Source organism: Mycena indigotica, assembly GCF_014461135.1.
Source record: "Mycena indigotica strain 171206Taipei chromosome Unknown Mind.scaff0004, whole genome shotgun sequence".
NCBI classification, from domain to species: Eukaryota; Fungi; Basidiomycota; class Agaricomycetes; order Agaricales; family Mycenaceae; genus Mycena; species Mycena indigotica.
This window is the reverse complement of record NW_023503003.1, coordinates 2976255-2996613: the sequence shown is the minus strand read 5'-3', so window position 1 is coordinate 2996613 and position 20359 is coordinate 2976255. Positions and strand designations below refer to the sequence as shown.

The 20359-nt window shown below is 50.3% G+C and overlaps 13 protein-coding genes across 13 annotated transcripts; 6 read left to right on the top strand and 7 right to left on the bottom strand.

Moving 5' to 3' along the window:
- Positions 1-26: 26 nt before the first annotated feature.
- Positions 27-3288, bottom strand: MIND_00483700 (DNA ligase; the record flags this gene model as incomplete). The annotated part of the gene is made up of 16 exons (XM_037361639.1): positions 3246-3288; positions 2988-3196; positions 2894-2944; positions 2772-2846; positions 2525-2733; positions 2412-2477; positions 2200-2365; positions 2008-2148; positions 1856-1957; positions 1638-1806; positions 1509-1584; positions 1164-1461; positions 935-1117; positions 653-883; positions 246-593; positions 27-197 (listed from the first exon to the last, which is right to left on the bottom strand). The coding sequence occupies exons 1-16, from the start codon at positions 3265-3267 to the stop codon at positions 27-29; spliced, it is 2517 nt and encodes an 838-aa protein (XP_037221931.1). The 5' UTR covers positions 3268-3288.
- A 317-nt stretch (positions 3289-3605) lies between these two features.
- Positions 3606-4413, top strand: MIND_00483600 (Ribosomal-S17-N domain-containing protein; the record flags this gene model as incomplete). The annotated part of the gene is made up of 6 exons (XM_037361638.1): positions 3606-3608; positions 3659-3818; positions 3866-3961; positions 4009-4137; positions 4185-4268; positions 4322-4413. 6 exons carry the CDS (start codon positions 3606-3608, stop codon positions 4411-4413), a joined length of 564 nt encoding a protein of 187 aa, XP_037221930.1.
- A 178-nt stretch (positions 4414-4591) lies between these two features.
- On the top strand, positions 4592-6105 carry MIND_00483500 (Serine/threonine-protein phosphatase; the record flags this gene model as incomplete). The annotated part of the gene is made up of 5 exons (XM_037361637.1): positions 4592-5336; positions 5383-5808; positions 5861-5888; positions 5941-6033; positions 6081-6105. The coding sequence occupies 5 exons, from the start codon at positions 4592-4594 to the stop codon at positions 6103-6105; spliced, it is 1317 nt and encodes a 438-aa protein (XP_037221929.1).
- Positions 6106-6333: 228 nt separating this feature from the next.
- Positions 6334-7730, bottom strand: MIND_00483400 (uncharacterized protein; the record flags this gene model as incomplete). Its single annotated transcript, XM_037361636.1, has 5 exons — positions 6334-6498; positions 6551-6586; positions 6640-7498; positions 7548-7591; positions 7650-7730. 5 exons carry the CDS (start codon positions 7728-7730, stop codon positions 6334-6336), a joined length of 1185 nt encoding a protein of 394 aa, XP_037221928.1.
- A 336-nt stretch (positions 7731-8066) lies between these two features.
- On the bottom strand, positions 8067-8692 carry MIND_00483300 (uncharacterized protein; the record flags this gene model as incomplete). Its single annotated transcript, XM_037361635.1, has 2 exons — positions 8067-8406; positions 8451-8692. 2 exons carry the CDS (start codon positions 8690-8692, stop codon positions 8067-8069), a joined length of 582 nt encoding a protein of 193 aa, XP_037221927.1.
- Positions 8693-8753: 61 nt separating this feature from the next.
- MIND_00483200 (uncharacterized protein) lies at positions 8754-9452 on the bottom strand (the record flags this gene model as incomplete). The annotated part of the gene is made up of 3 exons (XM_037361634.1): positions 8754-9079; positions 9123-9285; positions 9336-9452. The coding sequence occupies 3 exons, from the start codon at positions 9450-9452 to the stop codon at positions 8754-8756; spliced, it is 606 nt and encodes a 201-aa protein (XP_037221926.1).
- A 174-nt stretch (positions 9453-9626) lies between these two features.
- Positions 9627-10808, top strand: MIND_00483100 (Glycosyltransferase family 31 protein; the record flags this gene model as incomplete). Its single annotated transcript, XM_037361633.1, has 5 exons — positions 9627-9771; positions 9821-9954; positions 10005-10098; positions 10144-10560; positions 10615-10808. The coding sequence occupies exons 1-5, from the start codon at positions 9645-9647 to the stop codon at positions 10806-10808; spliced, it is 966 nt and encodes a 321-aa protein (XP_037221925.1). The 5' UTR covers positions 9627-9644.
- An 83-nt stretch (positions 10809-10891) lies between these two features.
- On the top strand, positions 10892-13077 carry MIND_00483000 (Glycosyltransferase family 31 protein; the record flags this gene model as incomplete). Its single annotated transcript, XM_037361632.1, has 5 exons — positions 10892-11299; positions 11346-11703; positions 11760-12456; positions 12509-12762; positions 12812-13077. 5 exons carry the CDS (start codon positions 10892-10894, stop codon positions 13075-13077), a joined length of 1983 nt encoding a protein of 660 aa, XP_037221924.1.
- A 113-nt stretch (positions 13078-13190) lies between these two features.
- Positions 13191-14828, bottom strand: MIND_00482900 (uncharacterized protein; the record flags this gene model as incomplete). Its single annotated transcript, XM_037361631.1, has 6 exons — positions 14555-14828; positions 14395-14506; positions 13864-14348; positions 13691-13814; positions 13367-13644; positions 13191-13318 (listed from the first exon to the last, which is right to left on the bottom strand). Exons 1-6 carry the CDS (start codon positions 14691-14693, stop codon positions 13191-13193), a joined length of 1266 nt encoding a protein of 421 aa, XP_037221923.1. The 5' UTR covers positions 14694-14828.
- Positions 14792-16120, top strand: MIND_00482800 (uncharacterized protein; the record flags this gene model as incomplete). The annotated part of the gene is made up of 4 exons (XM_037361630.1): positions 14792-14829; positions 14879-15127; positions 15175-15345; positions 15391-16120. 4 exons carry the CDS (start codon positions 14792-14794, stop codon positions 16118-16120), a joined length of 1188 nt encoding a protein of 395 aa, XP_037221922.1.
- Positions 16121-16322: 202 nt separating this feature from the next.
- MIND_00482700 (Isochorismatase hydrolase) lies at positions 16323-17388 on the top strand (the record flags this gene model as incomplete). The annotated part of the gene is made up of 5 exons (XM_037361629.1): positions 16323-16597; positions 16651-16761; positions 16816-17028; positions 17072-17291; positions 17341-17388. The coding sequence occupies 5 exons, from the start codon at positions 16323-16325 to the stop codon at positions 17386-17388; spliced, it is 867 nt and encodes a 288-aa protein (XP_037221921.1).
- Positions 17389-17458: 70 nt separating this feature from the next.
- Positions 17459-19108, bottom strand: MIND_00482600 (uncharacterized protein; the record flags this gene model as incomplete). Its single annotated transcript, XM_037361628.1, has 6 exons — positions 17459-17503; positions 17554-18173; positions 18228-18277; positions 18329-18754; positions 18803-19031; positions 19087-19108. The coding sequence occupies 6 exons, from the start codon at positions 19106-19108 to the stop codon at positions 17459-17461; spliced, it is 1392 nt and encodes a 463-aa protein (XP_037221920.1).
- Positions 19109-19688: 580 nt separating this feature from the next.
- MIND_00482500 (Endoribonuclease L-PSP) lies at positions 19689-20270 on the bottom strand (the record flags this gene model as incomplete). The annotated part of the gene is made up of 4 exons (XM_037361627.1): positions 19689-19784; positions 19840-19883; positions 19936-20020; positions 20070-20270. The coding sequence occupies 4 exons, from the start codon at positions 20268-20270 to the stop codon at positions 19689-19691; spliced, it is 426 nt and encodes a 141-aa protein (XP_037221919.1).
- Positions 20271-20359: the final 89 nt, after the last annotated feature.

Genomic DNA, 20359 nt, shown 5'->3' with positions numbered 1-20359 from the left:
TACTAATATATGTATCACCTAAATGCTCACCAAAAGTCCCCGTCGTCGCCCCCCTTCTTTTTCCCTTTACTCTGCGCCAATGCCTGACTTTGATACATCTCTGCCACCTGTTCTGGTCCAGTGGCATCCTCGGCTGATTTATCATCTCGTATACGAACAAACCGAGGGAAACGCAACGAGATTCCCCGTTCTTCGACCTGACAAAGGTTACGGCGCAATGAAGCGAAAACTCTGGATCAGCTTACCACTCCCTGGGCCGCAGTGTAGACGGGGCTGAGACTCAGGTCCGCTGTCAATACTTCCCAAACAATCTGTGGCTCAAACCACACGTCGGGTTTGGCTCCGCCAGCTTTGATATCTCCTCGAACTTTGGTCAATTCGAGCGGCTTCAAAGTCTCGTAATGAGACTGTAAAGCCTCTTCGCTGAATCCAGTTCCAATCTTGCAAATGGTTTGATAGACTTCGTCGTCGCTGTCGTAGCAGGCAAGCAAGAAGGCACCATAAACATTAGTCCGCTTGCCCTTGCCATAGTATCCTCCGACAACGACAAGGTCGAGCGAGTCGCCAACACCGGCTAAATAGTCCTTTTTGAGCTAGAGAAAATGATTTCAATTTATTCTTGCGACAATTCACGACCATATCAAAAACGAACCTTGAGCCAATTCACGCTCCGTCGACTGGGCTCGTAGAAGCTCGCATCGCTCTCCATCATTTTGACCATCAAACCCTCACAACCGTCTTTGACGCTTTGCTCCAGGAACGTTTGGATGTCTTCTGTGCTTTCGCTGTCGGAAGATTTCGCAAAGTCAAATTCTCCAGGCACAGCTTGGAAATGTTCGCGCAGTAACTTGCGCCGTTCGGTCAGCGGAAGCTTCAAAAGTGGCTACAGGGGGCGATGTTCAACCATGATTACCACTGAAGATGCTAGGCATACCTCGCCGTTAAGATATAGGAGATCGAAGGCAAACAAACAAACGCGAACTTGAATGTCTTCGACTTTGACGTCCTTGCGTTTCCGGCGGCTTAATTCCTGGAAGGGCATGAGCTTGCCCGTTGTTCGGTCGATCGCAACAGCTTCAGCATCCAACACAAAGGACTTGGTGCTGTCCTTGATACACTGCGAAGGCTTCAGTCGTGCCAACAAGAAAAACATTGTTTCTTACGTTGGGGAGCTGTTCTACCAAGTCTGGATACTTCTTGCTCATATCTTCGGAGTTTCTACTGAAGACGCCAACAGTCCCGTCTTCCAGTTGATGAACCTGTGCACGTTCTCCGTCGTACTTGTACTCGCAAGTGAATCTCTTGTTTTCGAACCTATCCAGAACCTCGCCAATAGCTTTGGTTGGTTTGGCTAGCATGGGCTTCAGCGGGACCCCAGGGGTCAGCTTGCAATGGTCATGCAAATTCTCGATCCCATGCTCCAGGAGAGCGGGAATGACTTCGTCGTAAGAGGGAAGTTCGCTGGTATCCTTCAATGCACCAGTCGAACACGAAAACGCTTTGCCCACCTATACACTGACTTGATGATGTTTGCCCCCTCTTCAAGTTTGGTTTCCAGCTTCTCCTTAGTCCATTTCTTGCCCGCTGCGATGTTATGAGAACGGTGTGACCTGTGAACAGAGGGAAATTAAGCGTACCTTTGTCTTTCTCGACAAGGACAGCTGCATGTGCCAGCGCAACGACGACCGAACGCTCTGCGTTGCCTATCCGCAGTTTGCCTTCCAGACTCCGCACGATATACTTGGCCTCCGAATCTTGACAGGCGGCAAGTAGTTTCGTGATAATGGACACTTTCTTGTTTTGCGACTACAACGGGCATAAGCAAGAACAGGGTACGAATGAGTAGACGACACACTGAATGACCACTTGTGAGTGCAATTTCGCGGAGATTCGAGAAAACCACCGGCAGAGTTAATGGCTTCGGTTTGAATAGAGTCCTCTGACTGTTTTTCGAATTCTGATTGTGAGAAGTGAGAGCGGGTAGGAGAGCAGTGGCCTTAAACTAACCTTTGCAACGAGTCCAAGATCCCCGACTTCTTTAAGGTCGCTTTTGATCACAGCGATACTCCTCCCTGTTGATTCACCTATAGCTTTTATGAGCAGGCTCTCCCCTATCCCCAGCTCAACCCCGACATAATCTGGACTAAGCTATAACGCAGCGCATGAGAATTAGATGACCAGTAGAATTTGCGCCCTCACTCGATTTATGCACAGATAAACAGCTTGCAATAAGGACTTATGGTCGTTTTTGGCACTTCGTTGGATGACCAGATATAAGAAGGATGTTAAGAGCGCATTCTTCTCCAGACGCTTGGTGGTGCTCTCAATAAGGGAAAACGTTTTAGCAAGAGCGGCATATGGGACTCTGAAATATGCGTCGAAGATGAGTGGCAATACCAATGCAAACGTACGGGTCTCCAGCCTTCCAACCGCCCTTGATATCAACTTCCTCTATTCGTGAGAGCGCCGCTTCTGCACTAAGGGAAGGGAGTCAAGAAGTTCACTTGTCTGATGTTGGACGCACATCTTGGAAGCCCCGCCCCTGCCATCCATAATCTCGTTCTCTTCATCCGAGTCCATCTCATCCATGTCAGCTTCATCTTCCCCTTCATCTGCACTAGGAATTCCAGCCTCATTATCGTTGTCTTGACTTGGTTTACGGTTGATTAGTTTAGTCTTCTGTTTGCCCTGGGCTGCAGAAACCGACTGAGATGAGGATGGTAGAGCTGGGAGCTGGCTCAAAGGAGGTCACAAGCGAAGAGTAGACTCACCCGACGGAGACTCGTCATCCTCAGCATCCGAGTCAACGATTCTCCTCCGCTTGACACGGGGTCCACTGTCTTCCTCTACAAAACTAGTTAGCCCGTAACAGGGATAATATGTCTAGCTTCACTGGAGGTCGCGTCTTTGCGTTTGGAGGATTCGGCTGCTGAACGTCAGACATCTAAAGTCGTTCAGACTGCGGGATACATGCGTTGGTCAACCACCATTTGTGTCTCTTCCACTGAGTCTTTAAAGGACTTTGTTGACGCGATTAGAGGCGGGGGCGAAGAAATTGGTGGGCTAGGTTTGGTTTCCGGGGGCTTCGACGCGTCTTTTGTCGCGTCTTTTGTCTTCTTGGGTCCCCACATTTCTGCGAGGCTGGTTTGTTGTGGTGGGGCGGCTTTAGAGGACTTGGGCATTTCAAAGAATTTTCCTGTATATCCGTTAGAGAATTATCTGGAAGACGCGAGGACCTTACAAACCTAAAGTTTGCTGACGACCCATAAACAGACGAAGGGAGGGTGCGACAACGCGTAGCATACGGTCACGCTGATGCGCTGTCACGCGGCGATGACGGTTGAAGATTGACTCAATTTACTGTAAACGACTCGAGAGCTCCAAACTTCAGATATGTGTAGAGTCCATACCTCACAGCTCGCATGCATTGTATCTTTTGTACATTGTCCGATTAGTAATTGAGCCGCCCAAGAGCATCGTCTATGGAACAAGCCTCTGATTCAGATGATGCCTTTGGTTCCTAGCGAATAGCTGGATATTTATTAGTTTCCACCACCTTGCGAGCTACATCCGGCCTCGTAGACCCTTGTTCGGATTGTAATTGAATGGTACTGCGAATTTGTTTGTCCTCTGACTATTCTCTCCTGGTACTGCACAGCAGGTCACGCCATCACCCATCAATTCACCCTCAAGACCCCGACACCCACCATGGCTGAGCAGGCGAGTTTCCCTGCACCCAGTATGCACCAGTCTCATCGTCTTTCAGATCGAAAAAGCTTTCCAAAAACAGCCCATCTTTCACAACGCCAAAGCGCGCGGTTGGTCTGCTGTTTGTTTGGAGGCTCAAGTTTTTTACATGCGATAGGCGGAAAGAAGATCTCCACTAAGGAGAAGAGGTGGTACAAGGAGGTTGGGCTTGGTTTCAAGACGCCTTCAGAGGCCATTAATGGCACATACATTGGTGCGTAATGTCAGCCTTACAGCTCTCACTTGGCTGATTTGACATAGACAAAAAATGCCCCTTCACTGGCGACATTTCCATTCGTGGTCGCATCCTCACCGGAAAGGTCGTCTCGACAAAGATGACCCGCACGATTATCATCCGTCGGGACTACCTCCACTATATTCCGAAATATAGTACGTGGCTTCCATATTTATTTGGGCGTGCCTCATGCAGGCTATAGACCGTTACGAAAAGAGACACAAGAATCTTGCTGCCCATGTCTCTCCTGCTTTCCGTGTGGAGCTTGGCGACACTGTCACCGTCGGTTCGTTATGTTGAATTGGTTTTGCGGTTTCAGTTGTTTATAATCATGCTTAGGGCAATGCCGGCCACTGTCAAAGACGGTGCGGTTCAACGTTCTGCGTGTGTCGAAAAACAAGGCTGCAGCCAAGTCGTTTGGGAAGTTTTGAGGTGTAGCATGAGTAGTTTATGCCTCTGTATGCCGCGATAAATTCTACAAAATCCACCTATGGTCATGCCATCATCATTTTTGTGACGTTCGTCTCACCAACTTCATCGACACTGGCGCCAACGCTCCTCTCTGTATTCACATCGCGCCTGAAAGGACGGCCCTCGTCGCCTCAACCCATGGGCCAACAGCCCTCCAAGAAGGCGAAGAAAGGCGGCAAGGATTCTGTTGTTTCACCTGATGAACAACCAAACTTGGAAGAAGCAGACAGCTCCAGTTTGTCGCGAGCAACTGGCCAGTCTTTACAAGACAATGCACCAGCTATAAGTGTGTCTGACCCAGACGGAACACCAGTTGCTAGCTCCTCCCAACCTCCCGTTTCCACAACTCCCGATGCCTCACCAAAGCCAACTCCAACCCCCCTCGATATCCCAACCACACAAACAATCCTCTCCAACTCCGCAGTCAGCCCTGCCTCCGTTCAGCCCGGCTCTCCGCAGCCTGATACCACCAATGGTATAGTGAAGGACAAGCCAAAGCCTTTCGATGTTGACGACATGATTTCACGGCTTTTGGAGGTTGGATATACGGGCAAAGTCAGCAAGTCTCTGTGTTTGAAAAACAATGAGATAACTGCAATATGTCTTGCTGCGCGGGAAATCTTCCTCAACCAACCAACCCTCGTCGAACTGTCACCACCCGTCAAAATTGTTGGCGACGTACATGGGCAGTACTCGGACCTTATTCGACTCTTCGAAATGTGTGGCTTCCCTCCTGCCGCCAACTATCTATTCCTCGGTGACTACGTAGACCGAGGGAAGCAGAGTCTGGAGACCATCCTCTTATTGCTTTGCTTCAAGATTAAGTACCCCGAGAATTTTTTCTTGCTTCGAGGGAACCATGAATGTGCCAATGTTACGAGAGGTGCGTGCTCGGTATGTCTTGAGAGCAAGTTGTTGACTCTGAGTAGTATATGGATTCTATGACGAATGCAAACGACGGTGTAATCTGAAGACCTGGAAAACATTCATTGACGTTTTCAACTGCCTTCCTATCGCCGCCATCGTCGCGTCGAAAATATTCTGCGTTCACGGCGGACTGTCGCCGTCGCTTCACTCGATGGACGATATCAAGCGAATACAGCGACCGACAGACGTTCCAGATTATGGCCTGTTGAACGATCTATTGTGGTCTGATCCGTCTGACACAGCGTTGGACTGGGAAGACAACGAGAGGGGGGTCAGTTATTGCTTTGGCAAAGGCATTATAAACGACTTTTTGGTGCGATACGACATTGACCTCATATGTCGGGCCCATATGGTGGTGGAAGACGGATACGAATTTTGGAATGACCGAACACTAGTCACCGTATTCAGTGCTCCAAACTACTGTGGTGGTGAGTCCAGTTGCTCAACAGGGACCTGAGCTATCTCAACATACTCCCCCAGAATTTGACAACTACGGAGCTTGCATGAGGTTTGTGTACAACTTTCCCCCCTTTTTTCTAGATTGTTGAGATAATTTCCAGCGTTTCGGATGACCTCCTCTGCGCGTTTGAACTGCTGAAACCCTTGGATGGAGCCGCTTTGCGCAAGGAGATGTCTAAAGTCAAGCGAAAGAGGTGAATATCTTTCTTCTGGTGTCTCCATACGCTCACGTGTGCAATAGTCTCATGCCGCCTACTACTGCCTGATCAACGCACCCGCCGCCGCCGATTAGCTACCATATACGAGTATAATGCCGCGATTGCTCCCTTGTCTGACCTCGACGTTGAGAAGGCGGCAGTATGCCAGGTCCTCCTCGATTTTTCTCTTTAGTATTTGTCCGGGCTTGAGCCACAGACTGTAAATTACCCTCTTTCTCGTGTTGGGATCTTCGTTTGCATTATACGTCTTGCTATCAGAATGGAAATGGGATCGGTTCATCTAATGGGACGAGTCTTGTCTAGCATGTCAAAAACGAGTACCCCAAATGCCACTACGATCAACGCGCACCCACCAACTCCGCCAAAAGTAACTGCCTCTACGCCAGCTCCGAATAAGATATCAGAGACGAACACAAGCACGATGGTCAAGAGATTCCCGACCTAGATGAGTTTCCGTGAACAAGGTGACAGAGCGAGTACTGAATTTAGCTACCGAAGTGATAATCGGTCCCCAAACGCCGAGTAATACCTGGATCTGTGGTCAGCTAGCAGTATTCAATGCTTGAAAGAAGTCTAAGTAACCATGAACCCAGCATTGAAAATCACGCCGCTGAGGGAGATACCAAAAATAGTGAAAATGATAGGAAAGGTGTTCGGTAAGACAAATCGCTCGATGTCCAAGTAATGGAGAATCGGAATAAAGATCCAGAACACCGAGAATGTGCACACCCCAATAGCGGAGGTCAGCAGATTGGGATGTAGGCCAAACGGAGGAGGGTAGATGGCTTCGGCAGGATCGAGATTGACCGGGACTGGAACATCCTCGCTGGTGGGGAGATGCTCATAGGCCCTATCAGCCATAACTTCGGGGTCACTTGATAGTGCTGCGTACTTCTTGTAGAGAACCTGGTAGAGAGCATAGCCGACTGAGGCGACTAATGTCAGCAGATCTCCGACAAGTGGGGCTGAAGGTTTGGAAGAACGCTTCTCGGTCACGTCGACAGTGGATGTGCTGCCACCATAAACGACAACCAATACGCCAATGGTCGCAATTGAAACTGCAAAAAGTCTCCGAGGCTCCCATCGGCCCTTGAACGTCATCAGATAGGCAAAAAAGGCATTTGCATTCCATATCGCTGGGGTTAATTGAATATCTGGAGCGTAAACGAGGGAGAGGAATGTACCTGTGACATCGCTAACGCTTGCTAAGGAGATGGCCGCGAACCACAGCAAGCCTGGAAAACTTATGCCGCAAGTCAACAGTCCAATCATCAAGAGGAACCGCGATCTAGGAAAGCCGTGTGCTGTTCCAGGCGTAATATGATTCTTAAGTGCAAGAATTAGACCGTTCCATAACGCGTTAATAGTGTATTTCGTAGTCGCTTGCAGATAGAGTAGGTGTAGTGGGAAGATGATAGCGAATGCAGAGTGAACAAGGTAACTGCCAGAAATTGAGAATCGTAGTGAAGGCGCAATGTTTCGCTTCTCACAAAGTGAAGAAGGGTTGTCTATACTCTAGCGTTGTTTGAAGATGCTGGCAAGACATGTTCAGATGAAGGAGGGCGGTCTTGGAGGGAAAAAATTGAACGAACTTGAGTCAGCTCGCTTTCGACAACGAAAGCCAGGAGAGTGAAACCAAAGATAAGAAATGACCACCGAGAAGATACGCTCATCTCATGTAGTGGTGGTAAGAGTTAGAGGCGTACCACGTGCGTTCCATTGGCTTGTTATGTTACTCCGCGCACTAATAGCGTCAAGCAGACCCTTGCTATCTCGGTCGCGACTATTTCCTCAGACTTCGCGTCTAATACCGACCCCAACCCATGTCGCTCCGGATTTGGCCCGCGGGATGAAGGTTCGCGCGTCAATTAAAACTATGTGCGACGGGTGTAGCATCGTTCGGAGGAAGGGCAGACTCTATGTAATCTGCGGTAAAAACCCCAAACACAAGCAGGTGCGTCTACAGTCTTCTTTTTATCCATTTCACTAAAGGTTTCGTAGCGACAGGGTTAACCACTGCGGACCCACATCTGGTACTCATATTGGACGCCATTTTCCTCCTGAACACCCTCTGGCACTCCGAATCCAACCCATTCTTGTAGAGAATCATGTGCTGCCTTTGTCCAGCTCCCTTTATCGTCCTCTAGAAAGTCGGGCATGAATACATCACATTCAGCGAAAGAAGGCGACAGAATTCGTGTGAGCAGGATGCGGTTGACCAGCCGAAGAGAGAGACACTCTGAGTATAAAGAGACCCCGCCAATTATGAATACTCGATGGATTTCAGAGCTTTCGACTCTTCGAATGGCCGACTGCAAGCTGGACTCAATTGGTGTGGACTCTGAGTTGCTGCCAACTATTAAGCGGCTCCTGCATCGTGGACTAGAACATACGTGTTAAAGCTAGCATTGCGAGATATGACAACGTTGAGTCGATTTTTGAGTGGACGGAACCTAGTTGGAATGCTCTCCCAAGTGTTTCTCCCCATCACCACCGCATTCGATGTTCCGACTGGGGCGTTCGAAGTGACGCGCGCAAAATATGCCATTTCCTGTTGAAGGCGCCATGGAAGCTGGCCATTCTGGCCGATTCCATTGGTTTTGGTCGCAGCGACGATGAGGGTCAGACGAGACATTGCATTTGATAACAGGTACATCCAAGAAAAAACAATAGCAGCGATTCGATTTCAGTTCAGTTCAGTTCCACTTCTTCCACTCCGATCCTTGTGGCGGCTTGACCTCCACAGGCGCTCGTTTCACCTCGTCCCAGTTGGTGCTTAGAGTTGTCCCACCACTTTCCTGATAACTCTTCATCATAGCTCGCTTTGTGTCTTCATCCGCATCGCCATAGATCTTTTGGAAGAACGAGTTCAGTGTGCTGTCCCCACCAACATTTGGGTCCTCTTCGGTCGTCTTTTCTTTGTCAGAAGACAGGATGTTGGTAGTTATCCCATCCCAGTTTTTGCGAGGTTTCACAGAAGTAGTTGTGATGGACGGCGCAGCAGAGTTTGCAAGTGCTGGACCTATTAGACATGGCGTTCAGACAAAAAAGAGTGAAATACTTACGATCAGGACTGTCGCCGATTAAACCACCCCATCGGCCACCAGCAGCCTTTGTCAGGCGTACTTCAACCTTGACCTTGCCGACTGTGAAGTCGCATTGATCAGGGACAATCTGCCCCTTGAGTGGCTCCAATACAAGGGACTTGTCGCCATGGGTGTAGACCAACTGGAGAAGCGTTTGTTATTGAGTAGTTTAGTGTTGACCCAAGTTCCGACCTTTCTGGGACCGAATTCAAGAGAGACTTGGGCAGGGTCGGCTCCACGGTCGAAGATACTCAGAGTGAGACGCTCATCGGTCTCGTAAAATTCGTGTCGGATTGTTGCAGTAGCCATAGAAGGAGCGAGATATTGTAGGTGGACCTCGATGGTGGTGGCTGTTAAGTTGACTCGCAAAAGGTTCTACAACTTTCTATGTGGGCGGCGATCAGTTCTCGATCACTGCTGCTGTCAAACGCGACCCTCTGATCAATGACCTCAGCTAGTCTGACGTACTCTAGGTTGCCTCCACAGTACTCTCTCAACACCATGACCTCGCTACCCAAAGCCGTCCTGTACTATTCTGAGTCCAACTGCTGGTCCGATGCCACGATGATCGCGTTGGCAGAGAAAGGTTACACGTCAGACGAGTTAGACAAAAAGATCGTCGACATCTGTTTGTTGTTCATCCACTGAGCCTCGCACTCACAAACCAGTATCCCTAGCCAAAGGAGAAAACCTGATTCTACCTTACCTCCGAATCAACATCAAGGGCACCGTCCCTACCCTCGTTGTGCCATTTCAAGACTCTCTTTCTGGTGACGTTGAAAGCAGATACAAAGCTCTGTCCGATCCCAAAGTACATTTCCCCAAAATTCTTTCTTTTGAAGCCAAGTATACCTCTCATAGGCAATAATCGATTTTCTCGACGAAGCGCGTGGATCTGTTTCGCGGACCAGAACGACATCAACTGCTCCAGCGCCAGCTCTCCGGCCTGCGACAGGTACTCGTCTCTTCGAGCCTTCTGACAGATGACAAACGAGACCAGTTGCTTATTCCGCTGTAACAACCGCTCTCCGTGAGATCCTTCACTCTGAAGAAGTTTCGCCAGATAGGCTGGCTCTGCTCAATGCACGTGACGAAGAGTCCTTGAAGACCCTGGCAATAACCAAGGAGCCGATTCTTAAGGGGATACAACAGACCCTCGTACAATGCCTTGCGGATGCGGATGCGGGCACAATTCAGGCATCTGAAAAGGTGAAGTCATTCTGGCGGCAAAAACTTAGCGATACCGAAGAATTGCTTCAAGTGTTGCAAGCCGCCGATAAGGAAACAGAAAGCCTGAACGAAACCGCCCGGAAAGAAAGGGAAGAGTTCCTGCAAAAAGCGAAGACAATTTGGCAGGTGACGGTCAAGGAAACTTGTGTAAAGGTGAACCAAGATATCATTGGACCGTATGTGTTGGGTGAGTGGCGTATTCGTCGAATCGCTTTGGCGGGAGTTTGAGCATGCCGTTCAGGTGACCAATTCTCCGTTGCCGATATCTCGTTGGGTTCTTGGCTGCGGATGATGGTGCAACTCGCCGGTGCGACAGCCACTGACGACGATGGAGTCCAGAAATTGGAGGCCTACATTGGCGGTGGACTTAGTCTTGACAAGCTCACGGTGTTCTGGGCTCAAGTAAAGGAAAGGGCAAGCTGGAAGACGTTGTAAGAAAAATAAATAATATCTGTGTCACACGTGACATCGCGTTAAAGTGGTCTGGAGGCTGCGTCTACATCGTTTGGCCATCTTCCATGGCTGCCCACATTGAAGAGTACGACAGTTCGGATTCAACCGACACTGTCCGTACCTTCAAACCCTCCCGTTCCCCTCGAAATAACTTTTTGACGACCTCCTCTGGGCGGTCTTCGGCCAATGCAACCCCCCATCCTTCACGACCAACATCTCCAATGCCCCAGTTTCGCACATCTGCTACTTCCTCTTCTACTTCAGACACAGATAGTGAGACACCCTCTTCACCACTACTTCGACCAACTCGACGTTCTTCTTCGTCATCTTCTTGGTGGGGTGATGACCGACGGCAGTGGTGGAATATCTCTCGCAGAAGAAGGAAACGCCATGGAAAGTTTGTAACGTCGTTGAAAAAGTGGTCGAGGTGGCTTGTCCGACATCCTTTCTTTCCCCGCCAGCCCATCACCATTGTAAGCGTTGTCAACGTCTCACCGCAACAACTAACCTCCAAGTTAGATTCTGACGCTCATTCTGCTCTCTGCATTCACTATATTCGTTACCCTTCTACTAATGTACATCCTCAATCCGGACAAAGACCCGCTTCCCTGGCGTGCATATTGCTCCAAAACCGCTCCCTTCCCTCCCTCCCACCTGGATTCGCTTCCTCCTGCAGGCGTCTTTGTTGGTGTATTTTCTATCGACTCTGCATTCGAGCGCAGGTCGTTAGTCCGCACAACTTGGGCAAATCATGCACATAGCCGGAATGGCGCGGGTGCTGGGGATGGAGGGCATGGAACGTCAAGAACGGTGGTCCGCTTTGTCATGGGCGAGCCAAAGAAGGACTGGGAACGCCGTATTCGTCTGGAAATGGAAAGTAAGCCAAGTGAATTCTCCAACTTTGGACCCCTTGAGCTGATTGTCTTCTTCTAGCGTATAATGATATTATCATCCTTCCCATCGCAGAAAACATGAACAGCGGTAAAACTCATACCTTCTACTCATGGGCTGCTCTCAATGCATGGGTACCACCCGTTTATCCTGAAACTGGCACAAAACCACATATGTTTTCCTACTCAGCGCGAACACTCCCTCCTCCCGCATTAGCGCCTCACGACCCTCTTCTCGCCTGGAAAGACAAATCGACATCGGGAACGCCGATGCCTTGGGTCCGGCCTGATTTTGTGGTCAAGATGGATGACGACTCATTCGTTATGCTTGCGGAACTTGAAGCCCGTCTTCGAGTTGAGCTTCACTCTCAGACTAGCAAGTCCGGAGCAGCAGCACCGCACTCTTCAACTCATTTCTCGGATGCAACTTCCCGCGAGGAGCCAACCGCGTCAGTTGTTAACCCGCTTTCTGTGGAACGAGATGCGCGTTTGGCCGATCCATTGATCTACTGGGGTTATCTAGTAACGAACAGGTTGCATCGCTTCATGGCGGGTGAGCTGTATGCGCTGAGTTGGAGTCTTGTGGACTGGGTGTCGAAGGATCCGACCGTCAAGCTTCATATCAAGGGCAAAGAAGACAAACAGACGGCCAAATGGATGACATTACATCCCCGTGCTCCTCAAGTGCGATGGGTCAGCGAGCGCTGTTGGATCTATAACCATCCAAAGTCTGGCACCGTGTAAATATTTTCTCGTTTGTTTCCTCTTTTTATTCTGACATAAGCATCGCAGTTACACCCATGGATTCCTCTTCCCGTCAGAAGTGACGCGTGTGAAGAGTAATCTGGTACCCTTCCCCGACAAGGCCTTGCAGGATGCGCTCAACAGCAGTTTGACTGTTGCTGGGGCACCAACACCGTCTGACTGGGCGTTTTCCACTGTCTCGACATTCGGGGTCCGATACGTACTTCCAGTGCCAGACCTGACGATCCCGCAAAGCATTGAAGCTCTAGTTGAAGGGAGCGAAATGTCAACATTGCGCGAAGGCATGTTTCGTAATTAGTGCAGCACATTTCGGCTAATTTTGAAGCACAGGAAGTCCCAAGACTCCTGACTACGCGTGGAACAGACGCGAAGGACGTCGAACTCGATATCAAGGACAACGCGTGGGGGGCACAGTTGTCGTTCACTTCATCAAGAAGAACATGTGGTTTTTGGAGACGGCCTTGGCATTGTTGGAGGGCGATGAACTCAGTGGAAACGAAGATCTACCCCAGCAAAGCCTCCAACGAACCAATTTGGAGCCCTCAGCCAACATCTCCCCAAATCTCAATCTCATAGAAGCAACGGCTAGTGCATAGCGCGTCAAGTTGGATCATATATACCTGGTGTGAGTAGTTTAACAAGTAGTGTACTTTATTCAACTCGCATTATTTCTTTCCGTATCCTCCAAACTGAAAACTCGGGGCTGACGCTAATAGCCATCCAAAAGGCGTGCTTGAAGCGACGAGCCATCCTCCATTGTCGAATAAAGTGGTTGGGATGACTGGAAACGATTGACCACTGCCCTGGCTATAGTCCCTTGCCAGCGCCTGAACCACTCTGCGCTCACAAGTCAGTTTTGTCGCTCTTAGGCGTGAAAATACACACCTCCTTCCTTGGTTCCAACCAAGCGACTAGAAGTAGGCGTTAGACCTTGGTCATCAGCACTGGCAGATGAACGCCCGCTCTTAGAAATCGAAATATCTTGGGGTTCCTGCTCCGTCACCCAGGTCTTGAGAGCATATGCACCTCCACAGACAGCCCAAGTACCCCCACCGCGCGTATGGAATCTCTTGAAGAGCCAGATAACCAAAAAAGGCAAGATTAGGATGATGGTTAGGAATTTGAACCACTTGTTGGACAGGAGGCGGCTCAGTCGATTATCACTGAAATTCCATCAAGAAAGCAAACAGTTGTTGAGACGAAACGTACGGCCGAATATATATTTTGTTGGAGGTGGTGGTAAACTCAACCGTGACATTGCCGCTGTAAGGAGAGGCGACAATCATAGCGTGGATTGCATGCTCTAGTTGTCGGATATTCCAGCCATAGACCACTACCCTCACCAAGTTAGAATGAGGGGGGAGCACAATAAGCGAAATGACCTTTTTCATAAGTAAATTCTTTCAAATACTTGGGGCTGGCACAGTAAATGTCTGCCCACTGACGCAATGTCTTGGAAGACTTGAGAACAGGTGCGTTTGGTGCCATGCCCTGAGCATAAGCAGCACCGCTTGAAACCCATGGGGGTAGTCCACGAGCGGTGCGGTCTTCCACCCATGCTTTGAATTGCTTGTTTTCGGATCGTTTGGCCTTCCGCTTGCCTTCTGGGGAGTCAATTTCACGAACCATGGCCCCACGATATGTGGGGTCGGCATCGTCGACAGACCAATGAATTGGTCCGACCAGCTGGCTAGCGTCAATGGTGAAGTCAAAGTCCAGTACAGTTTCCGTGTAGCTCTCCGATCTAGTGTGTACTCGACCATCAGAGTGGCGATAGTTCACTTGACGGTAGCTCGTTTCGGTGTGGTCGCCTTTGCAGTGCAACTGGAAGACAGGCGGTGTCATAGATTGTGATAACAAGAATCGGCTGCATGTTGAGTTAATGCAAGCGAGGGAAGAAAGAAAGCGCTTACTACAGTGCTTCACCATCCGAGTTGAGATGGGCGTCATGCGAGATTGTGTTGCCTCCGCTTTGAAAACATTCTGCTTCGTATGGGGTAAAATCCGGTGGAGGTTCCTCTCCGCCTGTGAATATATCAGAAGGAACACGGAATCGGGGAGGATTGGCCGCACCTGGGATGCTGATAGTTTCTGAGTCGGTTAAGTCAACGAGAGTTCCAGTTGGAGTGTCTTGGAAAGGTGGTATTGAAGAGGGTCCGGCCTCAGCTTCGTCGGGAGTTGGTTTGTAGGGCGGTGGTTGATTCACAATCATCGTGGTCGCAGTCAGGTTCAAGCCTTGAACCGTGTGACGGTGACGTCTCGGCTCCTTCACAAACGACCGCCATGTATCTATGATTCCATGTTCACTGCATGGCTTCCAACTTCTCCTCGTTGTCCTCTGCTGTCTCGTGAGTTTTACTGCTCATCCGAAATGTTGTCTTATGAAGATCGGTAAAGCTCCCAATCAATAGCCTTCAGTAGCAGCCTCTCTTTTGCATCATCCATGGCCACTTCGCAAATTCAGAGCTCTTCATCTATTCAGAACTCAGCTTCCTCCCTGCCCCAATCCTCGTCTGCTAGTGGTGTCTCGTCCTCGGTTTCCATAAGCTCTTCCGTTCCACCGTCAAGCTCCAACCCTCCTCCACCGCCGTCTTCAAGTTCTGTCAGCGATTTTTCTCAGTCAGCTCAGTCTATCTCGAGCTCAATGCAAGTCACTTCTATTCTCTCTCTCTTCCCTACTGACCAGACTCCAGCCAATTTGATCCCAGCACCGTTTTTGTCACAACAACAGATAGCCAAGGACATACGACAGTCAGCGCGACGTCTACAATTGTCCTAACCAGCAATGCGGCAGCGATCACCATGACAGAAGTGAAAACTAATCCGACTTTGGGGACTGATGGACACCGTTCTTCCACCTCGTCGTAAGCCTTGCACGCTGTTTCATGAAGCCTGCTCAAACAACTCAGATTTTTCCACAACACTGGGGCTGTGGCTGGCGTTTTTGTTCTTGTTGGTGTGGCTCTCGCTGCCATTGTACTTTTCACCATATTTGGTCTCCGTCGCCGTCACCGAACCCGACAAATTGAGCACGAGACTGCTGTCTCTGCCACACTGGCTGCTGCTGGTTTCCGTCGCACACCTTTCGATGATGATGATGACCGAGGCAGGCCCCAGCAAATGAGAGTCCGTACAGGATCTGCTCTCGCCACAAGTTCACTCCCTAGCGCTGGCAGAGTGTCAGGCTATCTTGACTCTCCAGGCCTAGACGACACATTCAATCCATATAACGAATATGGTGCTCCTCCTGCGCCAAGTCACGGGTACATGCCTGCCAGAACGAACAGCCCCCCACCGCCTATAGAACGGGAGCCAAGTGGACCCGAGCACAATGTTTCACATTCAGCCTCACAAAGTGTCGGCAGTACAGAGCCTTTATTGGCTGCATTCAATCGAGCGTCCTCAGCCCCTCCCACTCCCCCGCCAAGGAATCCAAAACGAGCGATGCAATCGCAGCCCGAAACTGAAAACCGACATCGAAGCACCGCTTCTTCAGTCTACTCCTCTGAGAGTGTTGTCGATGAACGCACTAATCCTGCCTTACGACACAGCGACATCCAAGACGCGGAGGACTATTCGCGGCCATTGGGGGTCCGCAACATTCCTGATGGGGCGAGTCAATTTTCGGGTGAATCCTAGTTTTCGATGGACAGCACTTTCAAACACACGATGGACTATTTACTTTACTCATAGACACTTGACCCTTGTATCCTCGCACTGCATCTGTATACTATTCGGCATCATCACAACTAGAATTCCCACGAAGATAAACAAACTTGGTCGGAACGACGGCTACCCGCTATAAAATGCCCACAGATAGGATTTGCACACACCCAGGTCCATGCCCCCAACCCACGACACACCCATTCTAGGCATGGTCGCCCGTCCTCATGTTGAACAGCCCACGGAATACGGCTGCGAAGCGACGCCTCAAGGGTGGTGGACCGAATGGCCTTCTGGCCTCGTTGACGTCTCTCGCACAAGCCACATCGTAGAGTCTGACTCAGCAAGCCCGCCCCCTCTCACCTCGGAGCTGGTCGACATCCCTTGCGATGGCGAGCGCGTAGTCCGCGTCAAGCGTGCCGCCACCGCAATGGTCGTGATAGACATGCAAAAGTAATATAACAAGAATCCTGATCATTGCGTCGCAGCCAACCTAATCTGGACAGCTTTTTCCTGCATCCCGAATTGAGAGACCACCCAAAAGGACTAGCCTGCGTAGACCCCCTTCTCAAATGCCTCCCCGCCCTGCGCGCTGCAGGAATCAAGGTTCTATGGGTGTAAGCGTTTATTCGTTCGTCAGCATCAACTTGAAGTCAAAAACAACTGTCCAGAAATTGGGGGCTAACAGACGCAGAACTGCTCACGATTCCTCCGTCTTTGGTGCGCGGCTTCCAGAAAAACGGACGGGGCGGGTTTGGCTCCGAGCTTCCAGCTGGCTTTGGCCGTCTGCTCATGCGCGACGCCAAAAACTCGATGCTTCATGGGCCGTTGCAGGACGATTTTGAAGCGAATCGCTCAAAGGATGTCTGGATTCACAAGAATCGGTAGCCGCAAGTCATGTTCTCACATTCTCTAACTCTTTATCAGGATGAGCGGCTTGTGGGGGTATCAGAGCGCCCTCGATTTATACTTGCAAGAAAACGGGATCACGACTCTTCTTTTCTCTGGTGTCAATGCTGACCAATGCGTTGGTGGAACCCTCGTTGACGCCTACTATCGCGGCTACGATTGCATTCTGGTCAAAGACGCCACCGCGACAACCTCGCCGGAAGGCGGCTATGAGAACGTGGTCTATAACGCCGGTAACGTAGGTTCTGCCTTTGCTCCGATGGAGTTTTGCTTGACTTTGGGCTTAGAGTTATGGATTTGTTGTTGACAGCGCTCGTCTGGCCGCGTTGACATGAAACTCGTTGCTCGTATTTCGATGGTTGTACACAGTTTGTTAATACATACATATATGTGTGCTTTTCGCATTTATCGGCGTTGTCCTTCAGTGCTCGCTGGGCTCGTCGGCCGAACCTAAACAAAGGTCAGAAGAAAGTGATAAGGTAAAAAAAAACCCAACACACATCTAGCAGGGTTCGTCTTCCCATGATTTCGGTAAGCTGGACGGCTCCGTGTTGGAACGAAGTCGACTCGCTGTCGGTAGTAAACGGGTTAGCCGCATCCGAAACCGGGCTGTGGGAAGAGATGGAGGATGGGGGTGTGATAAGATGCCCCCTAGACGAATCTCGTAGGTGGGAACGGCGAGGTCTAGGTGGCGGCGACAGTATTGGGGGCGGAATAGGCTCCAACGTGTCTTCCTCATTGGTGGGAGGTAGAGTAGCCGGGTAGATTGAAGGACTCGATTGGGCGGAAGGTACTGGTGCGTCTTCAGTCGTGATAGCCAAACCCATTTGCGGCTTCTCTGGGGGGAAAGGACGGTTGTCTTCCTCCTGAGCATAATAGAGAACTGGGGGCTCGACGCGACGCGGCGGCGCCACCGTGTAATGACCTTGAGCGGACGAAACACGACCATCCCAAGGGCGATCAAAACTGCGCATATCCGGATTCACGAATGGGTCATTATCAGATAAGGGGCGTGGGCGATGCATGCTGACAAGCCATCTCCGATGTTGTTCTCGTCGACGCCGATGTTTCCGACAGAGAATGAACAAGCCAAAGACAACAAGCCCAGTTAGAATCGCTCCTGGACTAGTATGAGCAAAGGATATAATGCGCGCTAACATTCAGCTGAACTCACCAACGATGAGAAAAACCCCAGCCACAGCACCGGTATTATGGAAAAATCCTCTGTCGCATCAGTGAGCACGTTGTCAGCAAGACGATCCAAAAGCCACTTACGCAGGCTGCCCAATTGCCTGGCTTAGGCCACCCGTAGGATTAGCAACAATGTGGGTAAATGTGACAAGGGACCCATTAGGCTCGGTGGACGTCGATAGGATGGTGAAGAAGGCTGGTGCAGTGGACGACGTCTTCCCATTCGAGTCGGTGACCGAGATAAAGCTTGGCCTCGGAAGGGTTGAATCCGGTGTGTCGGTGATTGTACTTGTCGCCGCAAAAGACTTGACCGGGGATTCAGCGGGCGCTTTAGTAGTTGGTGCTGTCGGTCTGGGAGGCGGACTCGACGCAACTTTGACGGAAGATTTGATGCTGGTGGGGGTTGCGCTCGATTTCACAGAGCCATCTGCGGGCTTGGAGGGTGAAGGAGATGGTGAACCGGATTCACCGCCCGAAGAAGCTGCCGGTTTGGGTGAAGTAGGGGAAACGCTGCAACATGTTCAGTGTGACGAAACAAAAGGTAGCGAGAATACGGACGAGGTCATCGTGGTGGGAGCAGCGTTGTCTGGTGCAGTGACTGCAAGGTTTTTAGACGATTGTACGGACGGGCTCGGTGAAGAGCTGGGCATGAACGAGGTCGAGGATTGTTTGGGGGCGACTGAACTTTGAGCAGACTCAGACGATTGAGGTATCGCAACAGACGTCGAAGGAGGTAGAGGTAAGGTTGTTGTTAGTCCGCCCGAGACCTCAGTAGTGGAAGATATGTCTAGGCGGATTGTTAAGTATCCGACTAAAGGCCGGGCTGTTCGGTGAGCACTTACCTGAGGAAAACACCTCGCCCATCCATAGACGGTCTCTCTCTCCAGGGGGTCGGGGGAAGGAAACGAAGCAGGCAAGCTCAGGTTAGCTGCATTATAGGGCCGGCCGGACAACGCATGGAAAGTGTTCTTCTCAAGACACCTGGACGAATCGGAGTGTGGTTCTTGGTCAGTTGATAGCGCGACATGTCACAATCTGTTACAATCGGCGGCATCTCGGTTAGAGTTGGATGTGACCGAATCTGACAAGTCAAGCCAATGACGCGTTTGGGGGCATTGAAAAGCGCTGCGTCTTGTCGAGAATGTATGTGCTGCGTAGAGCGAAAGGTCTCCAAGTGAAACCGAATTTCCACGGCACATCGTCGTGGAAGTTATGGTAAAAGTGTGGCACGCGTTGTGGAGCGGTAAACGACACGGGGCCGATTGCCGTGAGATTTCCCACGATGCTTGGTAGCGTTGCCGAGGCAGCAGTCCTCGATATCACCATCGGAAGCAGGAGTAGATTCATGTTCGAGATGGGAAACGTACCTTGACTAGCCGCCGCGTTATCAGTAGGGAGATAGTACTCAGTCTGTTGCCTATTAATACATCTGGATTACATTGACTTAGTACGTTGCGATGGCCTCAATCTCGACATCGACCGAGTTGGGAAGGTGTCCAGCTTGGATGCAGGTTCTCGCGGGTTTTGGATTTGGAAGTAGCTAGAGAATGACGCGTCGATTCAAGGTTTTAGCCTGTTATAAAGACCACCATTACCTTTTCATAGACCTCGTTCATAGCCTTGAAGTTGTTCATATCATCTATTCTCGGGTCAATGGAGTGAGAGTGGGGACTCGTATGAGCCGTAGTTACCGAGGTAAACGTTAACCTTGACGACTTTTTCCCAGCTGGAGCCAGCAGCCTCTAATACCTTGCCCAGATTATGAATGCATTGGGCCTGACATGTCCGGATTATCATCAGAAATGAGCGCAGCAGGTATACACACGGTGTGCTCCTGAATTCCACCAGCAACAACAGTTCCAGTCTCATCGGTAGGTGTTTGCCCGCTCAGGAAAATGAGGCCAGGAACTAGTGGATTGACTATGAGTACGATTTTTCTAGGTCTTTGGATGGAGAATTTGCCTTTAACCGCATGAGAGAGGATGTGGCCAAAAGACTTGAGCGCTGGACTATCAAGTTTCTCCATAGTTCAAAGGATGAGTGCGAGAGGTTTGGGGTGATCGAGAGTCGGCGCCAGCGATCTTAAAAAGATGGGCTCCGATCAAAACGACAATC